General features: G+C 48.3%; 1 protein-coding gene and 2 non-coding genes across 3 annotated transcripts; 2 read left to right on the top strand and 1 right to left on the bottom strand.

The window, feature by feature from the left end:
* The first annotated feature begins 205 nt into the window (after positions 1-205).
* Positions 206-278, top strand: Trnar-ccu (transfer RNA arginine (anticodon CCU)). Its single transcript has one exon. It is a non-coding gene; the product is annotated as a tRNA-Arg (tRNA).
* Positions 279-963: 685 nt separating this feature from the next.
* On the top strand, positions 964-1,036 carry Trnar-ccu (transfer RNA arginine (anticodon CCU)). The gene has a single exon. It is a non-coding gene; the product is annotated as a tRNA-Arg (tRNA).
* Positions 1,037-11,168: 10,132 nt separating this feature from the next.
* On the bottom strand, positions 11,169-21,477 carry LOC144167144 (beta-1,3-galactosyltransferase 5-like). Its single transcript, XM_077696515.1, has 3 exons — positions 20,842-21,477; positions 18,019-18,342; positions 11,169-11,686 (listed from the first exon to the last, which is right to left on the bottom strand). Exons 1-3 carry the CDS (start codon positions 21,141-21,143, stop codon positions 11,335-11,337), a joined length of 978 nt encoding a protein of 325 aa, XP_077552641.1. The 5' UTR covers positions 21,144-21,477; the 3' UTR covers positions 11,169-11,334.
* Positions 21,478-21,763: the final 286 nt, after the last annotated feature.

The raw sequence follows: 21,763 nt of genomic DNA, 5'->3' as shown, positions 1-21,763 counted from the left end.
GGTGTGATTTTGATTGGGACCACACACACACACCAGTGCGTCCGTTTTACAATGTTTTGCGCTTCGAAGACACGTCAGTCATCGAAAGTTTTCCTTCCCTTCGAAAATATGTTTAAAGATTTAGCATACGTTCTTTTTAGTACCCTCCTAATTGTTTTGGTGCGGTCGAACAGACGTTTCCGGGATTTGAGGCCTCACTGTATGCGCCCCCGTGGCCTAATGGATAAGGCATCGGTCTCCTAAACCGGGGATTGTGGGTTCGAGTCCCACCGGGGGTGAGGAACTTTTTTTTCTTTTGCTTCCCACCTAAGTGTTTCAAAGCAAAGCTGTACTAGTCTAGTCCAGCTGTTTCGCCGCGGATGTGCAAGTTCACCTTTTGACCACAGACACACCCCCTGCGACACACCCCTCGAAGCGCATCGCGTGATTCGCCGGCCCGCTTTCGGCGCTGCGCACAAGGCCCCGTTTTCACTCGTTCTGCTCATCTAGCGGCGGCGGCCTCCGCTGTTGGGGGCGTTCAGCTGATCGGCAGCCGGCCAACCCCGCCGCCTAACAGTCATGCACCGCTGGGTCGTCTCGGGCTACGTGACTCGTCTTGCGCCCGGCAAAGAGGGACGCCGCGTTCGCCGTGAATAAAAGTGAGCGTTTCACGGTAACTAGCGGCTTTGAGCCGTCGTCGGCGACACAGCTACCTCAAAGGTTGACCAGGCGAAACCAAGACTCAACCACACCAAGCCAAGCTTTTGCTTTGCATATCCAAGGTGAGCTGAGCTAAGCCGCAGCCATTTTGTCGGTGTGCAGAAAGTTTATTTCAGCGTTCGGAGTTCGGGACATAAATCCTCAAAAGTTTTCCTTCACTCGGAAAAGCTGTTTAAAGTTTTCAAAAACTTTGTTTTTAGCACCACCGTAATTGTTTTGGTGCTGTCGAAGAGACGTTTCCGGGATTTAGGCCTCACCGCGGGCGCCCCCGTGGCCTAATGGATAAGGCATCGGTCTCCTAAACCGGGGATTGTGGGTTCGAGTCCCACCGGGGGTGAGAAAGTTTTTCTTTTTTTCTGCTCCCAGCTGAATTTTTCGTCTGTGCGGACGGACAGACAGAACAACTTTATTTGGCCACAGCTGGTGCGATTAGGCCGGCGACGTCTTCGTCGTCTGTCGAGCAGCAGGGCCCCTTTTGGGCAGGGGGCCAGTGCCGTCGGCCAAGCGGGCCAGGTCTTCTTGAACTTGGGGGTTTGGGTCACGCAAGGCGGCCTCCCAGCGCGCCTGGCTGGTGGTGGTAAGGAGAATGAGATGAGATCGGTGCCTAGGTAGTGGGATGCTATCACAGGCCCTTATTATATGGGAAAGAAATTTTATTTCCGCACCGGGAGTTTGGGAGCCCTCACGCACGCGCCCCTGTTGTCTAGGATTTATTTTCTTGCCAGCGTAGTGTGCGTGCTCAGAACAACGAGATCGTTTCAAGCAGCAGTTTGGGCTGGCCTTGCGGCCGCGGTAGCAGGTCTTCGGTCTGTGACCGTGAAAATCAGTTATCGCTCCTCATCTGTCGGGAGGACCATCTGCCCACGACAGGATTTTTTTTGCGCACTGACGTCAAAGGAAGGCCGCACAGGGTGGTAAGATGGTCTGCGTAAAGAAATTTTATTTCCGCGCCGGGAGTTGGGGACGTAAATTTTCGAAAGTTTTCCTTCGCTCGGAAAAGGTGTTCAAAGTTTCAGAAAACTTTCTTTTTGGTACCCTCCTAATTGTTTTGGTGCGGTCGAACAGACGTTTCCGGGATTTGGGGCCTCACCAATACGAAACACCGGGCCTCATTGGTCATTGGCACTCCAAAAAGTCAAGCGAGCCTCTCAGGCATGGATGGGGCGAGAACTTTCTGTGTTTGCGCGTGCGCACGTTTGTAATGTCTTCCTTGTCGCAAAGCTTGTTTATGTGCTGCAAGTACTCCACTGTGCGCGTTCTAAAGTGCAAGCTCTACATAGAGTTTTTGCAGCATTTGTGTGGGGGTCCCAATGGGAACCTATGCGTAGGGACAATTTGTTTCTTCCATTAGTGTCTGGGGGTGCTGGGCTGATACATTTGTTTGTACACCAGCTTGTATCTCGGTTTTTCTTCTATAAGGTGACGCATCATCCACTTCTGTTCAACGTTATTCAACAGCGCATAAGTTTTCATTTACCATTTTTGCTTGTCTCCACTGGTGAAGTCAGTACGAAACCGGAGGTGGTTGACACCTTCAATTTCCTTACTGCGAGCTTTTCCCTGCAATATCTGTTTACCCTTTCCAGGAAGGCTTTGACGAACACTTTATTAGAGAGTCTGTTCCCAGTGCCGGTTTATCGCCAGCCTTACATTGGCCACCATAAGGACAGTGTTTTGAAGCGGGTCACACGTATGTGTCTTCCTCCAAATGCAAAAACGTTTTTCTTTAAGCTGCATACATCAACACTCCCAGTGAAAACATGGTTGCGCGAGAAAGGAATGTCTATTCCTTGGTCTGACAATTGCCGTTTATGCAATCAACCTGAAACCATTGATCATTGTTTTGTTTTGTGCCGGGATGCGGTGTTTTTCTGGGATGTGTTGCAACGAACTCTTAAAAAGGACATGGACATTACCCCTTATACAATTCGGTTCTTGCCTTTTAGAGATGTTACTGGAGTGCCCTATGATATGTTTGTTGTGATCGGATTGTATAGCTTGTGGAAGTGCCGCATGACGGACAGGCACGTGGAACCCCCTCGCCCAACGAAGTCCATTTTTCGGGAGCAAACGGCGTTGGTGCGGAGCATTTATGCGGCGCAAAGTGACCCACCAGAATGGCTGCATCTGTTGGACGCGTGCGTCTGCTTGCCAGAGTTTTAAGGGACGGCTTATTTTAGCTGCAGTGATGTGCATCTTCTTGGATGACTCCTAACTTTCGTAGGCTGTATTAAGGGAATTTATCCATGCAGTAAAGAAAAAAAAAGTAATCGCCCCCGTGGCCTAATGGATAAGGCATCGGTCTCCTAAACCGGGAATTGCGGGTTCGAGTCCCACCGGGGGTGAACGTGTATTTTTTTCTTTTGCTCCCCACCTGAGTTTTTTGTGTATGTAAACAAATAAAATTTCTTTACACAGACGCCGCTAGTTCAGGAGCCCGGACACACGCACACCCGTTTTCTATAATTTATTTTCTTACAGCGAAGTCTGCATGCGCAGAACAACGAGATCGTTTCAAGCAGCAGTTCGGGCTGGCTTTGCGGCCTCGGTAGCAGTTCTTCTGTTTGGGACCGTAAAAATCAGGAATGGTTGCTCATCTGCCGTCAGGACCATCTGGCCACAACACGAGATTTTTTTTTTTTGTACGTGGACGTCAAAGGAACGCCGTACAAGTTAAGTTTCCGGGCCACACTGATTCGTCTGGCACTTTTTATGTTGTCGGCCTGGAGGCGTACCATATGAACCGTTTCTGCGCAGTGACTTTCAAGGACGCTAAAGGAGCGATGGAAGTTGTCGCTGCTACAGAACCTCAGGTCAAAGGACGTCGGTTCCTCACCGTCAATGCCCTAATCTAGGACGCCCGTTTAAACCCCCAAAAGCTTCCCGATGAAGAATTGCAAGCGTACCCACCCCCGATTCTCACATACCCAATTGGGGTGTTGGTGAGTAAAGATGGCAGTGCCATGAGAGGCTCACCGCCAATTCTCCAATTTACGAAGCGGCAATGTTTTCGAATTCAAAGCATGCAAGCAGCACCAACTATCCGCCGTAATTCTTACTATGGTATTTTAACTGCGTTTGGGCGAACGAAGGTAGAAGTAGATAGATTCGCTGCTGCTTGAGGAACTAGATAAACATGACAGTTGAGGTCGCACATTGATCCCATAACGTCAGCACGCTGGGGTTCAGTAATTTTAAGGGAACTAACAACACCTATTTAGGCAGAATTTATGCGTCGATTGATTTAGCTTCCACCTTGAAGGAACCAATTAAAACATGCACCATTCACTGACATGTAGTATTTTTTTTTCAGGGGTACAGGGAATTTACGAAGTTCAGCTGAGAGCTATAGATATTAAATGTAAAATTTCTAATCGACAAGGTGTACAAATGAAGCATTTATCCAAGCTTTAAAGAACAACAGCAACAACAACAACAACAAAAAAGTAACTAAAGCCGGGCCTCAATAGATTGACTGTACTCTTGGAGAGATTGACCGCGTCAGCATCATGACTGTGCTGGCGTAAGATGGCCTCCGCGCTAGCCTTACGCCATCCAGTGTGGGGTTCAGGGACCATGTTACGAGTCTGGAGAGAATGAACAAGCTCAGATGCAATGCGGGCGAGCTGGGATGACTTTCGACAGGCCGTATGCATGTGAAAGCGAGACATACCCGTAATGAAGAAGCTGCGCCTCATGATCGGGTCCACCATATGAAAACCGAAGTGGCCTAAAAGCGCGTTTTCGTGGATGCGACAGTAGCGTATCCCATTTGAATTGTCGCATTACTATACCGCATCGCATCGCATCTAAGCAGGACAATTCGCTGTATGCAGATGATATCACTCTGTGGATTGGAGGCGATAGCGACGCATACATAGAGGAGACTCTACAGAGGGCCTCCCAGGTGGTAATAGAAGAAGCAAAGAAGGCAGGATTATCATGCTCACCAAATAAACCTCAACTCCTTCTAATTTCCCCTAAACGAAGTAAACAGCAACTCCTCGAGATTAAAATACACATGAACCAAAATCGGATTCCAGAGGTCTCATCACGAAAAATCCTAGGCCTCCAAATTCAGAACAACAGGGTAAACACTAAATTCCTCCAGGCAATCGAGAGACATATCAACCAAACAATCGGTCTGATTCGCCGAATTTCAAACAGACGCAAAGGTTTAAAAGAAGATGAGAGGATCAGGCTGGTACAAGCATTTGTCATCAGCAGGATAAACTATTCTTTACCATATCTAAACCCAAGCACTGCAGAACTGAACAAAGCGAATCATCTAATCAGAAAAATATATAAATCCGCAATGAACCTTCGTCTGTGCACCTCCACAGCCAGACTCGAAGGACTAGGGGTCTATAATAAAGCCGAAGAACTCATTGAAGCCCACTTGTTAAATCAATACGGTCGATTATCCAAAACCCCTACAGGAGTACACACATCTTGCATAATTTAGGTGTCAAACATCCAGCTAAAGAAACTGGCGCATTCCCAATACCGCATCACACGCACGCAAACCTGATCCTTAGGCCAATCCCAAGAAACATTCATCCCCTACACCACGTCGAGCGAAGGGAAAAAAGAGCTCGAGCTCTACAGACAAAATTTGGAAGCAAGCCCAACGTCGTGTATGTTGATGCAGCTGAATATAGACACCACGAGGCCTACGCGATCGCCGCAGTAAACGCCGGAGGGCCCCCTTTAGATACCCCGACTGTCAAGACCCTCAGTCCTGAGACAGCGGAAGAGGCGGCAATAGCCATGGCTCTGTCACTGCAACCCACCCCAACCACAGTAATCTCTGATTCTAAAACCGCAATTCAAAATTTTGCTGCCGGCTTAATCTCCAAAGCAGCACTCGAAATTTTGAACCGAAATCCCCCCTTGTCCCCCGTAGAACTGGTCTGGACACCGGCGCATTCTGGCTTCGACGGAAACGAGACAGCTCAGGAAATGGCCCGAGGCCTCACCATCCGTGCGGGAGCTAGCCTGTATACAAACCACGGAGCCAGATGTGCAAGGGACAGACTAGTGTCTTACATTGACATCATGCAACATTACCCCCTCTGCCGCCGAGTCTGCTGCAATTCTATGCTCAAGTGCATGCCAAGTTTGTGACATTCATTAAATTCCTTCATTTTGCAGCATATACAAGCACGGAGTATAAGGTCGACCCAATAAGACTGAAAGCGAGCCGGTCATGCCTTCTTTCTCGGGAGATAGAGTAAGCCTGCTGCAGCGAGTCACAAGTATACATGTGTACCGCTAGCAAAAATAAAGTAATCCCGTGTATCCGAAACACAGTGGCTGCGTGACATTTGTTTGCATGTTTTATCACACAGAGATGAAATGCACACATTCAATAATTCTTTTTCCCGTTTCTTCCCACACCCACGAATGAAGCAGTACCCTGTACAGACATTATATTACCTTCAAAGTTTGTTTAAAGTTACCTTTATTGCGTCTCAGTAAGCCCTTGATAAAAATTATTTTAAAACTCAATGAAATGTGCCACGTATATTCAATTTAAACTATAGGGAACCTATATACGATCTTAATAGAGTTAGTCTATTCAGTTTCAATAAGTACTCGATAGAAAAATTCTTGTGAAACTTAACAGAGTTAATCTATCAAGTTTCCATAAGTACTCGATAGAAAAAGTCTTTTGAAACTGAACAAAAAGTTTTATGCATATTCAATGTAAACTCTATAGGTAACCTTAATAGAAACTTAATAGAGTTATTCTATAGAGTTTCAATAGCTACTCGATCAAAAACGTCTATTGAAACTCTTTGTCCCATTTCAATAGGAACGTGGTGGCCAAATAACTTTTGAAACTCTATAGGCAGAGTCAATAGAAACTTAAAAAGAAATCGTTAGGTTCTTTCGACAAAATTCAATAAGCATTCAAAACCATCACAATAAAAATTTTTGTAAGGGTACCTTCCGGCAGAAAAAACCTAACTAACGGACAAGCACACGTCTGGCGCCTCAAACAAACGCTGTCCTAAACCCCGCAAGGCTAACGCACATTCACCCGTCAATATACCCCACACCTGATTGCCCCCTATGCGGCGCCCTAGCCAATCTACCTCGCATAGTGTGGGCCTGCCCTCAAAATAGCTTTCCCCTATTCACATCCGAGGAGCAGTGGGAGGAGGCACTGCGTAGCCCGCACCCAGGCGTGCAAACAACCCTGGTCACCCGAGCTACCAACGTCGTCGCTCGGCTCATGCCAGTGTCCACGAGTATCCTCTGACCTAAAGAAATGCTCAATAAAAATGTTTTCTCTCTCTCTCTCTCTTGGGGGACGCGTCGCATCCGATGCGCTAAACCAGGGTAGATCGAGAACGAAAATGCGACTTCCCGAACGCATGTAGCGGTGGTTGCATCGCATTTCTCGGCTAAGCTCGGATGTTGGGAACTTTAGGCTTAGCATCGTGGCGGATATTTGATCGCCGGTGCAACTGCGGATGACAATCCTTAACGCAACTTTTCACCACCATGCCCCTTCTCGTATGTGGAACTTTATTTCAGCGATAATTGCCGTTTGAGCGATCAGTAATCAAAGTATCTTCCGTGGCCTGTCGCGATTCTTCCGCGCAGGTAGCACCATCTTTCGGCCGCTCGCCGCACCGCACAGGACGGTGCCGGGTCTCGAACCTCCGCGGCCGGTCAGCATAGGCTAAGCATCGCGGCAGATACCTGATCGCCGCTTTTAAAATCAGCGGTGATAACAATCCCTAGCACAATTTTTCACTCCACTAGCATCTACCTTCTTGCATGTGGAACTCCTTTTTCGCGACCAGGTTTTGAATAGTAGCGACAAGCTGTTGCTATATACCGTTGTCTGCGCCGGTTCTAGCCGCCTTGTGGTCCGTGCAGGCTGGGGCGGCCGGCGTGTGCGCGGACCACTTCCGAGGGCAAGCAAACGCTTCACGATTGCCTGCTGTGTCCATCTCTTGCTAACGACGCGCGGAATGTAGACATTTAGCTCAGCGATCGTCGTGGTTGATCGGGTGGATCGGGGAACGAGTCGCAGGTTTCGCTTCAGCCGCGATAGACGCCAAAGCGAACACAAGCAACTTGCCGGCTACCGGAAGCTGGTAACGCCGGAAATTCGACCCCATAAATCCCAGATATGACACAGGGCCACGCTAGTCTCCAATGCACATGCATGTAAACGCAAACGCGTCGAATTCGCTCGATTCGACGAACCAATGCGATACGCTACTGTCGAATTCATGTAAACGCACTTTAAAGGAGCCAAGAAGAGAAAACAAAAGTTTGTTTTATTCGAAAGATTAGGTGTTTCATAGTACTCCAAGCGCTTTCCCGGAAGCAAATGATGCTTTATTCAGTGAGAAATAAGGCAATTTAAGCCAAAATTTTAAATCTCCCGCTAAAATTGCACATTTCGTCACGTGAACAATGGCGTCACATGAGCCGGTCCATGAAACAGATACTTAGTATGTCGACTCCATATAGCACCCACACGCGGCAGTCGACCGAGACGGCGGCCATTTTAAAAATACTAGTAAAACCTAGTGCACCCGCAGCCCTGGTCATGGAATCGCCTGATCCGGAGAACAAAACTCTCGCCGAGGAGCTCGGGCTTGCATTTAACAAGCTCACACCACTTGAACGCTCAATGCTTCCAAGTGCACGAGCGGCAAGAGTTGTGGGATACGCGGTGGACGGGAAAGCGACCATTCCGCGATAGCCACAACAGACGAACGCCCAGCCGTCGGCACCGCTGCCTCGTCAGCCCCGTCGCGACGGACTAATACAGACTGGTACGTATGTGCCGTATTTTCAATTTCAGTAGCAGTATCGCTTATGCCAGTTGGCCGGTGTCGTGTATGGAAAGCCGTTCGCTCGAGCTCTCTGCTCCGACCAGAAAGATTCGAGCGTCAATGCGCGGTGTGTACGGCAATTTTTTTCCCCAAGGTCAGAGCGCTTTGACGAAGTCGGCGACGAGCGCCAGCATGTCCGGGTCCCTGCCGTAATCACTTCCTCGGAAATGAAGCGAGCACACTCGTACTTCCTTTAGCTCTCTTTCTCCTCCGTTTGCAAAGTTCACAAAACGTAGCCACTTGCTTCGCCGAGGTTCGTCGTTGGGCAGCACATGAAAGGAGATCTCACCGGCGGGGATGTCGCACTCCCTCGACGATTGGCCCGTACTACATCGGCATTTCAAAACACAGCAACGAAATTTCATTGTAAAGTACTCGAACAAACTGAAGTTTTCAGTGGTTGTAAACTGTAAACGAGCTCGTAACGATAGCAGCAAGCCAACACGACCTCCATACCGAAACCTGTGCGACGAGTGGCACTATCTCGTTGCTGCTCTGTGTTCCTTACTCCCCTTGTTTCTATTTTTACCTTTGCTGGTTGGCGATATGACAGCCAACCTCCTGTGAAGGGATTACGATACCAAGCAAGGTCGAGGCTGTGCGTGCTGGGACGGTTCGTTGGCCCCGAAGAGCCTTGAACCCGAAAATTCGTCTGCGCGACGGTGGCAACGGCGAGATGTCGAGCTCGGCCAACGGTAGTTTCGTACGCATTGGCATACACGCTTGCGTGTTCGTTCAGAACTTCAACCGTTTACTCCACCGTTCTTTGTCATAAAAAGATTGTGCAGTATGTTTCACGGGCATTGAGCTCGCTATGCAAACTGTAAGCCCTGCCTAACATGCGTTTGCTTTTGCCGGCCTCCGCCAATCGCAGAGCATTCTCAAGTGACATCATAGGTTCTGTTGCGGAAAATGAGCTGGTGGGTCGCATGGTCATGTCCTTTTTTCCTAATTATGTAGCTTATTTGAGCGAAGTTTGCGTTATAAGTGGTGTCGTTATGGTTCTAACGAGGCAATCTTTCGAATGAACCAAACTTGTGTTTTCTCTTCATGGCTCCTTTAAGACTTGCCGGCGGCGAACAAGCACGTTGCCATCCGGTGGCAGACCGGCGACCAGCTGCACACGCGCTAAATCGCCAACGGCAAAGATATAGAGTGCTCGTGTGCGAAACAACACGGCCTAGATAAGTCGCTATGCGGAGTCCATAGCGAGGTCTGGCTTTATCGAATAAGGCGCGTCTTTCGATGAGAACACCGGTACCCACCTTATGTGGCGCGCGTGCCACGTGGTGGTGGGTAAAACAAAGGTACTGAGCAACACCACTAAAAACAGAGGCTGGCCACGTGCTTGACGGCCGTGGAATTTGAGAAATGAGCGGCCAAAACCTTCTTCCCTCCACTGGCGACACCGTTGAATGCCAGCGCAGATGAGCCCGTGTAGGGCCTACGGACGAGGGCAGAACGGTCTCTGCACATTAAAAGAGTGCCAAACATCCCAAGGCTGAGCGGTCAACATCGAAATCATAGGCCGTTTGAAATATAATACGGACTCCCCGAACCTCTCCAGCCATAAAGAATCGAGGGCGCCAAGGCGTCTTCTTCCTCAAAGAGAGCACGAGTGTCTTTTTTGACGGACCAGAAGAAAACATGGAAGGTCAGCCATATACAGCTTCGCTGTAAAATAGGCACAGAAGCTAATATCTGCACCGGTTTTCACCCGCAATAAAAAGACACAGGGTGCAGCGCATGGTGTAACCGGTATTATCAAGAGCCCCGATGTGTTTTATCTCTATGTTGCTCAGGGATTGTGCCATTGTGAATACACAGGTGTCTTTTTGCGTACAGATTGATGTGCTACTGGCGCACTACGTTTCAATGAGTAAGCATGTCTTCAGATAAAAGCTCAAGATGAATGAAATACTTCAGTCGTATAATATCCGTCTTTTGTTTGCTTGACGTGTGTTTCTATTGCTTAAGGCTCTCAAAAGTGTAATGGGCCTCGGGACCATCCGGTAGAAAGGTTGCGATAGTCGTGTTCTAAGTTACTGGATCTGTTGTAGAAGTGAACGGGCCTTACTATCCAGACGCTAATATCTACTCTTGTCGCGATACCGTTTAAGAGGGCACAGCAGGAAGCCAGCCACTAATGCCCGATGTTCATATGCTCTGTTGGTCAGCTGACTTGTAAGCCAGCGCCCATGGTCACACTCTCGGCGCGTCTACGAAACAGATGCTATTGAGTGAAATTATTACAGGTAGTGCTTGCACAGCAACTCTACAGTTGAAATATACTTCCCTCAGCCCTGAATATTCTGTCAGTCAACTGTGAAACCTAGAGGGAAACACGCGCGTTGCGTCTTTCTCCGTACCTGTCAGTCGAATATTTCCGCCTGCATGCCGCTGTGACATTTCCGTTTCTAGCACATCGGCATGAGCTATGAGTCTTAGCAGAGAAGATGGGGACTAGAATGAACCAGGCGGAACATTTCTGTAATGTGCTGCGATGTCATCCCAAGCACGCCACTACCATCAGCCGCCAGCTGTGAGGCGTCTTGCAAACGCAACCACCCTAAACCAGCGGCTGTTGAACTGCGGTTGCGGAGACTTCACATGTTCAGCGCATCCTGTATGCAGAAAGGGATGAGAGGGAAGTCACAAGAAACTCTCCGCCGCTTTGTTGATCGCATAGCAAGCTAGTTTATTCCATTTTCATTACACCTACTCATGTATAGGGAAGGCATTCGAACTGCGCGTTTTCAGGTAGCCGTCGTCAACACTCTATTGCGGTTTCGCTGCGAGCCGGACACAGAGAGGAATTGTGCAGTCGCTCCCACACGACGCGCAGAGTGTCGGGTTGGGACACGGTGGCGGCTAGGAGTCCTCGGTAGGCGCACGGGTCCGGAAGCTCGTCGCAGCATGCGAAGCACGCTGAATGCAGCCTCCTCAAATGGAGGTCGGTGGCGATGATGCCCGTCAAGAACACGTCCTCGAGGATGAGCGACGGAATTTCCAGCGCCCTGTTCAGCAGAGGCCCCACCACGGTACCGGGAACCACGTACGCCGCACCCGACAGGTAGCTGGGCACCACGGACGATCGGAAGGCAGCTCGGCCAACGTGAGTGCTGCAGGAAGAGTGCGAAGCGCCTTACAGACGCGTGTGATGTAGTCGCAGCTCAGCTAGTGAGGACGGTGGGGTCAGTAGAACCTCGGAACAATATTGGGAAGACGTGCGGCGAGGCTTCTGTCTGGCTACAAAAATAAAAAGCATTGGCTAATTGTTTTTTTTTTACTTCAGTAGCACATATTGGCTAAGCAGCCACTTTTTCTTTAACACGGTTTTTTTAAAACCCATTTTCAGAAACCCATTTCAGTTCGTCGTTACAATACACGTATTTAGTACAAACCATACCACGTATTCTCGCGCTACAGTGACGCTATAACCAAGGGTCTAATTCAACAGCCAAATTGTTAAAAGCCTCCCTGAATGCCTGATCGATCTGTGAGTTATACGTATTCTGGAAGAGCTGTAACCTGCGCTCTTGGATATGTACACTCGGTAAAACGCTCGTATATAACACAGCTTTCATAATTTCAGCCTTATCCTGCGTCTGCTGAGTTGGATTTGAGGAAAACTACCGCGGCGTTCTGAAGTCCAAGCCCACCCCTGTTGTCTCCATCGTATTTGTAAAAGAGTATGTTTCTTCAGTTTTCAGATTTAACTAGTTGAAGTTGAACTCGCTGTTAAACACAAGCGTTTTACCGACTGTATATTAAGCCAAATGATACGTTGGGCTGCCAAGATTGCTGCATAATTGCCCACTTGCGCACAAGTTCAGTCATTTTTGATGAACAGCTGTGTTATCGCGATGATGTGAATGCGATTGGCAATGATAGTGCTCCCTCCCCTTTTCCACTATGAGCTTCTGCGCGAGGAGTATTGTTGCATGCATCGGCTGTGACAGACATTATGGTATCGGGCAACGCACTCGTTTCTCCGCCAATAAGTCCCTACGCTCTGGGTTTCTACGTGGTCTGCCAAATGTTATAAAAGTACAAGATACAAAACGAATGACGTAACGACGCCTATCGCGTCGTTGACGTGGCTCGGACGATCGGTTGTAAAATGATCTGTAGTGTGCATTATTTCAAACAAATTATACCAGGTTCGCGTGGCATGAATTAAAGTGTAATTTAACCATGTTTTACGGCAAGTAATAGCTCAGAATTGCTTTTGATCGCCACCGGAGAACGATTCGAACTTCAGTCAGTCTTATCCGCCCAAGATTACATTACAGATAAATTCAGCCAATGCCTGATTTTTGTGTTGCTGTTGCTGTTTTTCAGGGGTCTGAAATCCACCATAAATATTTTTCCAGTCCTTGGACGCAATGCCACTCCATAAAACTGGGATGAAATCCCTCATTAGACCAAAAACCCGTGACTGAGTGGGTATACGATTCCCACTTAGGAAGCTATGAACAATTGGTCCCGATCCCCATGGTGACATTTATTTTATGTTGGATTAACAGCGATCCAGGTTACGCACGCCTAAGCGTCACCGCAGTATAGTCTGAACGGAAATCGGTCGCTGGGGAAAGGGGACTCAGGTGAGCCGTCACTCACTAGCTCTACCCCGTTTCCCCTTCTTTTAGGCTTCTCTCTCTGTGTGTCATCTCCATTTAATCAGAGTCCTTAGACCCTGAGGGGGGAGGGGGGAGGGGAGTAAGAACGTCTTCGCGAAATTCAGGCAATAGTAGCCGTTACTCGTGTAGGCGCGTGTCCATGAGAAAGATTGAGCGTGACCGCTTACCCGTGCGGCCAGATTTTATTATATAGTATACCCGTTGATGGAGTTGGTTCGAAAGTAACTAAACAACATTAAAAGACGGGCAAAGGCAGGGCGCGACACGATGTTGACACAAAATGGCAGCGCCCGCCTAAGCTGTTTTACGTCTCCCGTTGTTTCCGTCTTTCAGCCTAGTTTAACTTTACAGCGACCGACGTTTTTGTCGATGCAGAAGATCCAAATACAGACATGGGGCGTTTGAAGAAATTTTTCCGTGGAGGCAGCAAAAAAAAAAAAAAAAACAAAAAAAAAAGGGGGGGGGGGTCCAAACGCATATCGTTACTATTCATAGCTCTAACTGATTTCTTAACAAAATAAACATTCAGTATACCGCCCCACTGACCTAAACAGTGCAACCGAAGGTCATTACAAATTCAATTAGAGATCGGGGGGTGGGGGGTGCCTGCATATTCCTCCTGCGCAAGACCGTCCTTTAAATTCATATTATTGTCTCTTACGAAGCTATGAACCCTCCCCTAAAGAAAATATAAGTGAGGCTTCTGCAACTAAACACATAATAACACTGTGCTTATATATGACCACAAGGTCAAGGCAGTTATTTTAGGCAGGGGGAGGGGTGTTTTTTTTTGATAGACGAAAACAGGAAACCGCGCGTTCAAGAACCATACAGGCTAAAATTATTTTTATATCCTACTACGGCGCGCCTAGTTCAAGTGTAGCTTTTAGGCTCATCACAGTACTTTAATTACTAATTGCTTAGATGTTTTTCTTGAGTGTTACGCAATGCATTTTCGCAGCTGTGAGCCTGCTTTGTGTGCAACATTACTCCTAATGTTTTACAGCAGATTCGGGAGAGATGGGATCTATAATGCGTAATTCTTGTGCAGGAACTTGTGAAGGCAGAAGAGTCGCATAAAGAGTTTAGAGCGTTATACAAAGCACATATGCAGTGTTCTTGCTCTACGCATGAGATATCGTGTTCATAAGTAATTCTCTAAGGTTCCTTAATGGTTTACCCTCTGGGTACAATGAATCGATATGGCGAGTTTAACGCGTAAAACCTTGCTTTTCGTTCTTATAGCGCCCCATAAAGATCGTTGTCGGATGCAGGCTCACATTTTCTCTTTGGATGGTGCTCGATATGACCCCCCTTCCTTACACAAAAATAAGTTGCCAATGTGGACAGAGTTAAAAGGAGACAGTTAAGTTAATATCTGTGAGCGAATTTCAGGGGGAGCGATTGCAGGCACAATGAGGTGGTAACGGTAGATTTCAGCAGCGCTGCGCGTGGTTCTAAGCTGTATGTATACGGGCTGGCAACGGCGGGGTCTTGCCACTACTACAGTCCCAAATGGCCTAAAAGCCGGGAAGAAGAAGCTAGTAAGGAGTGAGAGCAGGTACGAGACAGAACCAGCGGAGAAAGATGAGTGGACGTTCATGAGTTCATGAGTGGACACACGGAGACAAAAAGCGGTAGGGGTGTGTGACTTTGGGGGAAGAATAAGTGAGGCCGTGACATTCTGAACAAGCTAATAATGTAGCAGGAATATAGTATTACGCGAAGGAAAACCGTGAAGGGATGTACAGGCTGAATTCTCGGGAAAATAAACTCACAGTGGCACGAAACGTGAGGCTGTTGTTAGAGAGAAAAATAAAGGAGGATGTTTTCTTCTTTTAAGTGCAATGCACTTCTTAAGCGACCCTGAACCTGCGTCCACCGGCGATGTCCGCGCACGTGGAGATGGGCGCGCGCAGCCTGGCCGCTGACATAGCACATACCCACGTGGGGGATTGGCCAGGAATCTCCTCGTCTTCCTTGGCAACGGGGGGAGATGGGCGCGCGCTGCCTGGCCGCTGACATGGCACATACCCACGTGGGGGATTGGCGAAGAATCGGGCGTGAGAAGGGCGAATGCACCTGCTTAAAGGAGTACTGACACGAAATTTCAAAGCTGAGATCCGCTCTAGCAATCAAGTACAACGACAACACAAATAGGTGTCTGTGAATAAATGCATCTTTCTTTCTTTATAGTTGTGTGTGTGTGTGTGATCTCTCTTTCGCGAACATTACCGAACCGCGCAAATTCAACTCGTGCATTCGCACTTTCACATTCTTCCCCTCGGGGAAATGCGGGGAATTTTTCTTTGTGCATCGGTGTGTTTGTGTGTGTGTGTGTATGTGTGTGCGTGTGTGCGGGTGTGTGGGTGCGTGCGCGTGTGTGCGTATGCGCGTGTGCGCGTGCTTGCGTGTGGGCGTGTGGGTGTGCGTGTGAGAGAGAGAGAGAGAGAGAGAGAGAGAGAGAGAGAGAGAGAGAGAGAGAGAGAGAGAGAGAGAGAGAGAGAGAGAGAGAGAGAGAGAGAGAGAGAGAGAGAGAGAGAGAGAGAGAGAGAGAGAGAGAGAGAGAGGCAAAGCTGTGGATTGTTGGTTAAGTCATCTTGTTCCCAGCACTACATTAAAAACGCCGAAACCCTTGATGCATCAAAGTAAGCAAGGAGCAGATTATAAGCATGGATAAAGCAAGAAGAATACACGTAAGAGGAGGAAGAGGGTGTTTGCAGCACAGTACAGCCTCCTAAATTTTTAGTAATATAGCGGGAGCGACGACCGATCGGCATGTCTGCTGCTTATCACTGTATTCGCCGGCAAAATAGGCGAGGGTATGCCCACGCGCATAGAACGATCTGTTATGGCCGCGTCGTCTGCTCCGCTGTTCTTCTCAGGGCAAAACACCCCCTGTTTTTCTTATCTTGCAAGGCCGTTTCACTACCGCCAAAGGTAGCTAAGCAGCGTGGGGCACAAAGTCATTCAGATGCAGTGGCAGGGGGTGTGCCACTCTCAAGGAAACAGCGTAGCAGACGACACTCATACAGCAGATGGCCCTATGAGCGTGCGCGTACTCTCGCCTGTTTCGCTGCTGAACACCGTGATAAGGCGCTGTCATGCCGGTCGGTCGTCGCTCCCGATATATTTTTAAAAATTTGGGAGGCTGTACACGACGAATTGACTACGCTGACGTTTGAACTGTAAATAATCTCCTCTGAAACGTCTTTTTTCCGAGTACGATAATTTATTCGCATGTGGTCGGGCAGAACCGATGAATAGCTTTTCTATGAGCCATCATCATAGACAGTTGTCGTGACATCACAATGTATGTTTAGCCGTGTGTAGTGCCCGCAGTACGGACAGCAATGCTCAGCCTCCTTAAGAAGCATCTAAATGAAGGTGACGGGTTTGGAAAAGGGCATGCGATGGCAGCCTTTCTGTACGAGCCATATGCCCACGGCTTACCTCTGGGGTCCAGTGGTTACTTGTGGATTAAAAGCAAATGTTGGCTTTTCGCGGAAACAATTTTCTTGAGCGTGGTTCAGGATTCCGGGGCTCATGATGGTGTTCAGAGTGAATTCCTCTCCACAAAATCTTGGTTTCGCCATTGCGACGTATGTGTGCCCCGCACTGGCGTGCCCTTTACCATTGTTCCCTATGTGTGCGTGCTATCATGCAGTACTAACGCCGAATAGTTCTTGTCGACGCTCTGTGGCTAAACCGAACGAATCGCGGAGCCGTCAAAGGCTCATATATTCAAAAATATCAATCTATCTTTTTTAATACTTTTAAAAATAGCTTAAGGTCGCTGAATGCTTAGCCGTACTATACTCGGTTACAACTCAAGGAGGGCGCCACCTCATGTAGTCTATCGTTCCGCCAAAGCGCCAGACCCGTGACGTCAGTGCGCGCGCGTTTTGAAAGGGTTTGCTATGAATGCGTGATATCGTCTGCCTTGTCTCACGCAGTTTGTTTGTCCTCACTGGAGTCGTTTATAAGTATATTAAGTCCAAAAAATCGCGGGAACGGCTCACGCCATGTTAAAAATATTCCCAGTAACGCCCTAATTGCGCCGCGCGGAGAAACATCCGGCTACGGTGACAAGGCACAGCGGCAACTTCTGGTGCCGTTCTTAAGTTGTCACCGAGTATATATGTTCATTGTATTATGAGGGGTCTCGCAGCGGATCATCACTTTTCAAGGCTTCGTTAATATATTTGTCCTTGATTTTTGCTGAGGCATAGTAAGAACCGGAAAACTGTCATTTTGCTTTACCGCAAACAAACTGCTCCCTAACCTCGGCATTTTATCAAATAAAAAAACTTTGAGAAACGCTGTTTGAATTAATCCAAGAACAAACTCCAAAAGTTTAGAGCTTTACTTTGAGGCCTACAACCCAGTTCGTTCTCTTCTGAGCTCTGTGTTAGATTTAAATCTTAAAGCCTCAAAAACAGATTAAAAATAAAAGCAGGCCCACGAACACTTTCCCACCTTCCAAGCAATTTTTGGCAATCGCTGCGGCAAATTTTAGAGCACGAAATGCGCCGGTGCCTTCTTTGTCTCCCCTTGAATATCACATCTTTTTTTCATGTCGGCGTGGTGGTGGATAAGCTGCTTAGACGCAAGGGTCAGTGGAAAGACCTAGGTTCGATCCCCGCCGCGGGTGTCGTCGCCCTAATGGAAGCGGAAAACGAAAACAACCGTGTCTCGGGACTCAGGTGTACGTTAAAGATTTCGAGATTCCTAAAACAATCCGCGACTCTCTGCTGCGGCGCACCCCAGAGCCTACAGGTGTAGCCTACAGCATCTGCCACGGCACGTACCTTAATCGGTAGTTCCTGATCGCGTACTTTCCTCGGTGAAGCTTGCCGAGCAAGAATTCACCCTCACCCAGCGTGCCATTCTGCATCGCAGCCTGCTTCTCTTCTAGCAGACTGACCAGGCCGGGCAGGTCCACGTAGACGTCGTCGTCCGCCTTAAGGACGAAGCTCACGGACGGACAGAAGGTGCGCGTCCACTGGAGCAGCAGGAGCGACTTGAGCGTCAGGTTGCCGATCGTGTCCGCGAACTGGGCCCAGATCATGTCGCCGAACAGCGAACTCTCCAGGATGATCGATGAGTCGCCAAGCGGGTCCGGGTTGTCCGGTCTGCCTCAGCCATTGCCGATGGAAAAATAAAGAACACCGGAAAGCTCATCCCGCGGTCGGGTCTCTGCTACAATGCGGCTCTACCTGGTGAGAAACATGATGTCAGGCAAAAGAGTCATGGCCGAGGGGGCGGCACTTCGATGAAAATTGGTCGTACAGTGCGTCGCATACGCGTCGTTACCGCTGTAATTGTAAACTTCGGGAAATAGTTTTTACGGCCCTGATCATACATACTGGAGAAATGCCTAAACTCAACGGCTGCCTATTCAAGGTCGGCAAGTATTTTCGTTTCATTACACCTGTGCTACACGGCAGTTTAAAAGGCCTTTATAAGGCCTTGGAGTATACTCAACCCCTATATATTGTCTTCATAGATCACGAGAAAGCATTTGACTCCGTCGAAACCTCAGTAGTCATTCAGGAATTGCGGAATCAGACGAGCATTACGTAAGAATACTAGAGGATATCTACAATGGGTCCCCAGCTACCATCATCCTCCATAAGGAGAGCAGTAAAATACCTGTAAGGAAGGGCGTCAGGCAAGGAGACACAATCTCTCCATTGTTATTCACAGCATGTTTACAAGAGGTATTCAGAACATTGTATTGGGATCAGGTGGGAGTAAGGGTTAATGGAGAATACCTCAGTAACCTCAGATTTGCTGATGACGTTGCGTTGCTAAGTAACTCGGGGGACGAATTGCAAAGCATGCTTTCCGCACTGGGCGAACAGAGTAGAACCGTGGGCCTGAAAATTAATATGCAGAAAACTAAAGTAATGATCAATAACCTCGGGACAGCACAGCGGTTTGAGATAGGTGGCGAGGCAGTGGAAGTGGTAAGCGAATATATCTACTTAGGCCAAGTTGTGACCCCCGATCCCACCCATGAGGCAGGGATAATTAGAAGGACCAGAATGGGGTGGGGTGCATATGGCAGACATTCTCAGATAATGAATAGCAAAGTACCACTGTCGCTGAAGAAGAAAGTGTATGACAGCTGTATCTTACCGGTACTCACCTACGGGACAGAAACTTGGAGGTTCACTAAGAGGGTTCAACTTAAATTGAGAACGACTCAGCGGGCAATGGAGCGGAAAATGATAGGTGTAACATTAAGGGACAAGAAGAGAGCGGAGTGGGTCAGGGAGCAAACTGGTGTTAAAGACATATTAGTAGAAATTAAGAAGAAGAAATAAACGTGGGCAGGGCATGTAATGCGAAGGCAAGATAACCGCTGGTCATTAAGGGTAACAGAGTGGATCCCTAGAGAAGGCAAGCGTTGCAGGGGGCGGCAGAAAGTTAGATGGGCAGATGAGATCAAGAAGTTTGCGGGGATAAATTGGTCACAGTTGGCGCAGGACGGAGGTAATTGGAGAATAATGGGAGAGGCCTTTGCCCTGCAGTGGGCGTAGATAGACTGGTGGTGATGATGATGATGATGATGCATGCGGAAGTCAATTTCGAGGATCTCCTCCACTGGAAGCTCGAGTAGAGGAAGGATTCAGAATACCAGGGTTAGCCTTCTTGGACCACGCAGCCGTTTCTTACGGCAAAATATATGGGTGCAGTTCAGAACCTCGACAAATGGAGGTATGTTTATCGGTGCTTCATCTCGAAGCCTTCTTCTAATGGAATAAATACCAACCATGAAGACAGTCTAGTCCCAACTTAAGGTTTACACCTAATCACTCAATTCGTGTGGTTTTTTCTACTTGAAGACACTATGAAACAAGCTATGGACGCTAGAGTAGTATTAAGCTGAATATGCTGCCATGTATTTACCCGAAGTCTCGGAAAATGGCAAAGCGACGTAAGCTCAAGGGTTCCTTTCTTACCGGCAAACATCATGCTGAAAACTTAGCGGCGTTGCAGGTACCGCATTATACGAAGAAACATGCATGGGATTCATAATGAAAACTTTACATCTTAATTTTCTCTCTGTGCGTGTGTGTGTATACCTGCGAAACGATGCGGTTGTTCAGGTTCACTCCAGTGCAATCGAGATAGCAATTCAGGACGCCCATAAAGCAAATATGCCGGATGACATGCATACGTACAATATTACCGGCAGTCTGCCGTGGCATCGCACCAAGCAAGCCTGACGTTCACCATGGCCACTTGCCAAAGAGAAAGACACATCCACAACGAATGCGGATTTTGCATCAGCGTGGCCATGTTAATGCATTAGAGCTATTAGATGTCTGTATCAAAGCCAGCCACAAAGAAATAAAACTTCGCACAAGCATATGAACTTCGATGCAAATGTTTGACATTGCTTTCTGCATCCCTCAAATGTATGCGCGGTTGTTATATCACCCGGTGCCGTCGTCGTAGCCCGTGAAAACCTGCCCAACCCACGCTGGTATTTTACCACTATGAAGTACATACCATACTGTTCGCGTTTCATTTGTTACTGTCTGTACTCGTACAAAGAGGGGGAATGCCAGAGTAGGCAATGCTGGCATTAGGCGTGTTGAGCTCGAACCCTGTGTACTCACCTCGGCTGAATGGCCAGTGCGGCGTTTTCGAAGCTCGTGCCGACGGGGGCCGTCGCAGTGTCCTCGGCACGCTCGCCGACGAGGAAATACACGGCGCTTTTCCCGTGCTGGGCGCCGCGAGCCCACGTGTCGCGGATGGCGATGCGTTCGGGCGTGTGGTCCGGCGGCGAGCACACCACTACGGCCAGGAAGCTCGGGCACGGCGAGCGTGGCAGCGCGAGGAAGGCACCCGGGACTTCTACGAGCGGGCGCAGGTCCGGCGCCGCCGTGGGTGCCTTGGGCGAATCCTCCTCCCAGTGCATTCTGTTCGACCGCGCACGTTATGACGAAAAACTGAAAACTTTTCGGGACAAAAAACTGACTTCGCTAAAAGAGGTACTTTGTTAAAAGTGGGATAACTTGCCTCCCTTACACTGCAGTTGGGACGATGAAAACTTCGAGCAAGCGGCAATTCGAATAAAGCGATTTTGTAAAATGAGGGTTCACTGCAGCTCGGTTTTCACTAGGATCACTAGGGCGAGGCCTGTAACGCGGAGTCCTCGCACACGTTTTTAGCTTCCCTGGTGTTAGCGTTGACTAAAGTACACGGTTTTTCCGTTAGTGCTTCCTTAAGTTATAGAATTACAAACGCTACGGCCATTGTCCGTTCATTATCTGTGAGACCATGACAAGCTGTGCGTGATAGTCTTCGCAGAAAATTTGTTCGACATATATCAGGTATGATAAGGTATTGCGAGATACCTTTTGACTATTCCTTCGGAATAAGAAAGCGAGGGAATATTTTATTTGAAATTGCTGACTCGTCACTTGGAAAGACGAATGCCGAACCAATCTGGTACTATAAAAAGTGTGCTGAAAGCCTTTCAGAATAATACAGCACGTAAGATAAGAATAGTTTGACAACAGCTCATACCTTACGTCT

The sequence above is a fragment of the Haemaphysalis longicornis genome, unplaced genomic scaffold (genome assembly GCF_048455015.1).
Source record: "Haemaphysalis longicornis isolate Haplotype H1 unplaced genomic scaffold, Haemaphysalis longicornis Haplotype H1 scaffold_1, whole genome shotgun sequence".
Taxonomy (NCBI): Eukaryota; Metazoa; Arthropoda; class Arachnida; order Ixodida; family Ixodidae; genus Haemaphysalis; species Haemaphysalis longicornis.
This window is presented reverse-complemented; position numbering and strand designations above follow the sequence as displayed.

Bases quoted from the DNA above. Each gene is read 5' to 3' on its own strand.
- LOC144167144 (XM_077696515.1), bottom strand. From the start codon at position 21,143: ATGCACTGGGAGGAGGATTCGCCCAAGGCACCCACGGCGGCGCCGGAC. The intron at 18,343-20,841 runs GTGAGTACACAG...TGGCTGAGGCAG, and splicing joins GCACTGGCCATTCAGCCGAG to ACCGGACAACCCGGACCCGC. The intron at 11,687-18,018 runs GTACGTGCCGTG...CTCTTCCTGCAG, and splicing joins ATCAGGAACTACCGATTAAG to CACTCACGTTGGCCGAGCTG.